This window comes from Propithecus coquereli, unplaced genomic scaffold (genome assembly GCF_000956105.1).
Source record: "Propithecus coquereli isolate 6110/MARCELLA unplaced genomic scaffold, Pcoq_1.0 Scaffold873, whole genome shotgun sequence".
Taxonomy (NCBI): Eukaryota; Metazoa; Chordata; class Mammalia; order Primates; family Indriidae; genus Propithecus; species Propithecus coquereli.
In genome coordinates this window covers 226,730-230,180 of record NW_012154985.1, presented here as the reverse complement: position 1 = coordinate 230,180, position 3,451 = coordinate 226,730, and the positions used below count along the sequence as shown (strand labels likewise).

General features: G+C 62.0%; 1 protein-coding gene across 1 annotated transcript; it reads left to right on the top strand.

Moving 5' to 3' along the window:
- The first annotated feature begins 1,209 nt into the window (after positions 1 to 1,209).
- SOWAHD (sosondowah ankyrin repeat domain family member D) lies at positions 1,210 to 2,172 on the top strand. Its single transcript, XM_012664229.1, has one exon. It carries the CDS (start codon positions 1,210 to 1,212, stop codon positions 2,170 to 2,172), a length of 963 nt encoding a protein of 320 aa, XP_012519683.1.
- The last annotated feature ends 1,279 nt before the right edge of the window (positions 2,173 to 3,451 follow it).

The window sequence follows — 3,451 nt, the reverse complement described above, 5'->3', positions numbered from 1 at the left end:
GCATCCCCCTTGGCCTAGACTGCTGGAACAGTCTCCTGGCTTCCTGCCTCTGCCTCTCCCAGAATCATCGTCCTAACACAACCTTAATCTTGGCTGTGACAGTCCCTGGCTCAAGAACCTTCAATGGCTCCCTGTTGCTCACTGACTGAACTTCTTAACACGGTGGGGGGCAGAGGCAAGAACTAGCATTTATTGAGGGAAAGGAAGAGCAAAAAGGATGCTGGTGTTAGGAGTAAAAAAGATACAATATCCTCCTCTTTAAAAAAGCCCCTAAGCTCTGAATTTGTAAATGGCAGGTCCCTCTGGGAGAGGGCGGGGATGCATATCTGAAGAGGGCAGGGCGTTCCTGCTCAGGCTCAGGCCTAGAATCACCTGTAGCTGCTACTCCAACCGGGAAAGTTAACGAGGAGGGGAGAAGAGAGCGGAGAGCGGAATCGGGAGCCCCGGGGCAGCGGGGGAATACCCTTTCTCAGTTCCCTGGAATCCCGGGCAGCCCCGGGCGCTGCGTGGAGGGTCAAGGCTGCACAAAGGGCAGGGCAGACAAGCCAGAGTCACATGAGGCGACCGAGCTGCCTCCGTGAATACTAGGCGCGGGACAAAGGCGGCTCGGGGACAAAGTGCAGGGAGACTCCTGAACAGATAAGAGGGAAGGACGAAGGAAGGGGGCGGGGAGCCAGCGTCCTGGAGCTCAAGGATCGCGCTCTCGGTGGCCAGGACTGGGAGCCCAGCTCAGCCCGCCGGGGAGGAGGCGCCCTAGAGCCTCTCCACCCCAGCAGCTGCTGGGATGCTGAGGACAGCCCGGGCCTCAAGAGCAGCAGGCGGGCTCCCAGCCCGCCCCCGCGCCCGCCCCCGCGCCCGCCCCTCCGCTGCCCGCGCCGTGCCGGAGGCGGGGCTGCCGGCTCACCTGGCCGTTTGGGGCGGGGCCGCCCGCGACCCGGGGGAGCTGCGCTGGCCGCGATACCCCGGGTGCTGGAGCGGGGCTTGCCCTGGGGACTTGGCCGGAGCTCCTACCCTTCCACGCCCCCCGCCACCGCCCGCGCGGGGGCCCTCCCCTAGCTCGCTCCCTCCCTCCGTCCCTCCCTCCTCCTCCTCCTCTCCTTTGCTCCCTCCCTCCGAACCCAATTGCTCAAGCCGCTTCCTTCCCCAACGCCAGCGCCAGTTCCTCTCCCGGTGGGGCCCGGGAAGGGCCGCGGCTGCAGCTGCAAGACCATGGCCCAGCCCCGAGGGGCCGCGAACCCGGCGCCCAAGGCCTCGCTCGCGCCGACCGCGCAGATCCTGCGGAGCGCCCCGCAGCCCCGCCCCTCGAGAGCGGACACCGGCAGCCTGGGCAGGTACCGGGGCAACGCCGCCGCCGCCCCCTCCCGGGAGCCCTCCTTCCACGGCACGCTGATGCTCTCGGGAGCCGGCTCGGGGCGCCGGCGGGGAGCGCTGCGGGAGCTGCTGGGGCTGCAGGGGGCGGCTCCTGCCGGGTGGCTGTCGGAGGAGCGCGCCGAGGAGCAGTCCCCGGGCGGGCCGAGCGGACCGGGCGGCAGCGGGCTGTGCCTGGAGCCGCGAGAGCACGCGTGGATTCTGGCGGCCGCCGAGGGCCGTTTCGAGGTGCTGCAGGAGCTGCTGGAGGCTGATCCGGGGCTGCTGCTGCGGGGCGACCCGATCACCGGCTACACGGTGCTCCACTGGCTGGCCAAGCACGGGCGCCACGAGGAGCTCATTCGGGTGCACGACTTCGCCCAGCGCCGGGGGCTGCGTCTCGACGTGAGCGTCCCGGGCAGCGGTGGCCTCACGCCCCTCCACCTGGCGGCTCTGCAGGGCCACCACATGGTCATCAAGGTGCTGGTGGGCGCCCTGGGCGCTGACCCCACGCGCCGCGACTACAGCGGCAACCGGCCCTGCCACTACCTGCCGCCCGACGCGCCCCGGTGTCTGCGGGAGCTGTCGGGGGCCGAGGACTGGGAGACGGCGGGCGGCAGTGAGCGCCACAACGCCAACAACAACAGCAGCGGCGGCGCTGCGTGGACGCTCAGGCGGACCCCGAGCGCAGTGGGCGCGACGGCCGTGGGGACAAACACGAGAGTGGCGGCGCTGTCTGCCAGGGAGAAGGACGCTGCGGGCAGCCGTGTGGCGCAAATTCAAGGCCTTTTCCGCCAGCTGTTCCCTTTCTTCCAGAACCGTTGAGGGCAACAGAGACTGGAGAGCCCCGAGGGGCCGCGACGCTGCGGCGAGGCCACGGACACAGCTTGGGCCTGCAAAGAGCAGACCACGTCGGGGCCTGACTCAGGTACCTGTCCCAGGTCTCCGGCAACCACCGACCAGAAGGACTTGGGGACTAGGGCACCCCCTAACCGAGAGATAGCACCACGGACCTAGCCTGCCTGGCGCCGAGTCCCAAAGCTGCTACAGGACTAAGGAGTTAGGTGCAGGGAGCGTGGTTCTGCTTGGGAGACGGGAAGTTAAGCTTCCAGGAGCCATTTGTCGGCAGGCGGAAGTCCTGGGTTTATTAGGAAACATTCGCTGGAAGAATGACTAAACCAAGGATGCAGAGGAAACTCCTAAAACTCTGCCAGCCTGACTCGACCATTGGCGGGTCTTGCAGGGTAGGTAGAGTCAGCCCCTGGCAACCTGCTTCTGAGACTACCAGGCCTTACCGGTACCTTTTCTAATGTAGCACAGATGACTTCTTAAGTTTATTAAAGTGGAATATGTTTTCCATTCACGTGACAAAGCTGACCTTTTAGTGCCTTTTTTTTTATTAACCACAGAGGAAGAAGCTGAATATGTTTGCAGGGAAGAGGTCACCAACCCACGGCCATGAGCTAGGGATCCAGGGCAGGCTCTGGGCCTCATTCTCGAAGCAAATGGCCAGAGCTGTGCACTGAAGGAGCTACTGCCACCTTGACTCTGAGGAGAGACACACAGTTCATCTGTCTCTGGAGCTCTTTGGCAGCTAGGTCAGGCCTTGGGTACCAGTCTCATCCTAGAGGAGTTGTCATGTTGGGGGGAGGGCTCAGGGATAGTAAAAGGGAAAAAAATCTCCAAACTTACATTTCTGATATTTCATGGTGAGTCATGTAACTTACCTTGACTTGTGTCTTCCAATAAGACACACCTACTGGCACTTCTTCCCAAGACAGGGCTTTCCTCGTCAGCATTTTTAAAATTAAGTTTAATACATAAGGTGTAGTTTGGAAAATTGCCCCCATTCAGAAATTACATGAGTTAAATAGAATACAGGAGGTTGACTCAGCCTGAAAGGAAGAAAAAGCTGTTGGTGGCTGGAGACCCATGCTGCCTTGGAGAACAGTGCAGGGAACAGCACTGGAGGCTTGGGTAGCCCTTGCAATAGACTGTTGTATTCCCCAGTCCTCTCATCTCAATCCTTGTTATTTTTATTTATTTATTTTGAGACAGTCTCATTCTGTTGCCTGGGCTAGAGTGCTGTGGTGTCAGCCTAGCT